The sequence below is a fragment of the Poecilia formosa genome, unplaced genomic scaffold (genome assembly GCF_000485575.1).
Source record: "Poecilia formosa unplaced genomic scaffold, Poecilia_formosa-5.1.2 Scaffold1234, whole genome shotgun sequence".
NCBI lineage: Eukaryota > Metazoa > Chordata > Actinopteri > Cyprinodontiformes > Poeciliidae > Poecilia > Poecilia formosa.
In genome coordinates this window covers 16,360-18,030 of record NW_006801173.1, presented here as the reverse complement: position 1 = coordinate 18,030, position 1,671 = coordinate 16,360, and the positions used below count along the sequence as shown (strand labels likewise).

General features: G+C 37.0%; 1 protein-coding gene across 1 annotated transcript; it reads right to left on the bottom strand.

Moving 5' to 3' along the window:
* Positions 1-162: 162 nt before the first annotated feature.
* Positions 163-1,665, bottom strand: LOC107835208 (SUN domain-containing protein 3-like). Its single transcript, XM_016667547.1, has 6 exons — positions 1,634-1,665; positions 1,422-1,531; positions 1,189-1,327; positions 988-1,100; positions 677-850; positions 163-434 (listed from the first exon to the last, which is right to left on the bottom strand). Exons 2-6 carry the CDS (start codon positions 1,422-1,424, stop codon positions 327-329), a joined length of 537 nt encoding a protein of 178 aa, XP_016523033.1. The 5' UTR covers positions 1,425-1,531; positions 1,634-1,665; the 3' UTR covers positions 163-326.
* Between the last annotated feature and the right edge of the window lie 6 nt (positions 1,666-1,671).

The window sequence follows — 1,671 nt, the reverse complement described above, 5'->3', positions numbered from 1 at the left end:
TGTATGGAAGCCTAGTTCAACTGTCCTTGCTGTAAATATATTTTACATTGATTTCTCAAGATGCCATGGAATTAAACTAATATCTTCCTAACCAGAAAACAAAATGTTATCTAGTAAGACCGGGGGGTTATTTTGATTTGTTTCTTATCGTGATACAACAAAAATAACTGTTTTGTGATAACAGATTATTAGATTTTGTTATAAGACATAATAAAAGTTGGTGTGAAGAACCTTATGGTTGTATGTTAGGAACAATTACCAATATTTATAACAGGGTCAGTCACTCTGGGCTTCTGTAAGAACTGTTGTATTTGGTTAATAAAATATTAATTCGACATATTTACAGGAAGTTTGAAGGTCTGTAAGCTGTCGCCATCTTCGTCATATTGAAAAGTTCCCAATAAACTCTCCTGATCGTGTAAATGCTTCTTTCCCTGAGACAAAATTAGATAGAAATCCAGTTCATTATCTTGTTCTTTCTATATATGTGAAAGTTAGTTGGTGTATCTAAAAACATATCACACCCTGAGATAAGCAGAAAATTCATTTGTGCACACAGAAAGTTTGGATGTGATCAAGTGATGTCATATTAAATCATTGCCAACACATTTAAAGCCCCTTCTTACACACTATAGGTGGGCACATATATGATACATGTGATGTTGCTTGACCTTACATAGACAGAAAATTCCTTCGGCGCACTGGAGACTGTGAAAGTCGGGGTTATACTCTTAGGAATGTGACCCAGGGACACGTGAGTAACGGTGATTCTGTGGGACAGTTTGATGGATAAGCGTCCTGGGAAGCCTGCAAAGGCCCAACATTGTCCAGGACTCAGATGATTTCTTCCCTGAAGACAGAGTACAAAACAAAGTTTAGGTGGGGTACCAAGACTAATTAGAAAAGAACATCATAAAGCCTAATATTTTATCAAACAGGAATACCACTTTGCATAATATTCATTTAATGTTCTGAGGTTGTTCAGACCTGAATGGCTATGCTTGGGCCTAAGGGTTGTTGTTGAAAATATATCCCAAACAATCTACATGATCTGTTGTTGTGAAATGTTGCTGAAGTCATCTGTGGAACAAGTTTTGCACCTGCACAAAAAAACAGAAATACTGAGTCAAGAAACCTTAATACTGAAAATTTGCAATCTGGTTTATAATCTTATTTCTAATAGCTCACCTTGAGACTCCAGAGCAAAGTTTGGCCAAAGATCCGCTGGTGGCAGAAGGTAGTCGAATTTCTTTTTCATCTCCTTCTTCATCTCCTGCAGATCTTCGTGGAAAGGCTCTGGGATCTTTTCTGGATTCTTATAAAGAGACAGAAAGTTTTTCACAACATTGAAATTAACAGCTTGTTCTCAAGTTTGTTCAGGATATTTAAATCAGAGTAAATATTAGGAAGAGAAAACCTACCATGTCCACTGTAGCTGTTGTGTCCTCTGTAGCTGTAGTGTCCTCTGTAGGTTGAGTAACAAATGACTCTGAAGATCGCAAGTGCTGAGCAGAAAATAGGCAGCTACATCCTGATGAACATGAGCAGAAGATGACAGTCAGTGACATAGCATAAAAAATACAGACTTTCTACAACAATTTCAAGTTGCTTTTTGTGGAAGTAGAGTATTTACCAAAAAGGAGCAAAATGAAAAAGATGATCCCGTGACGT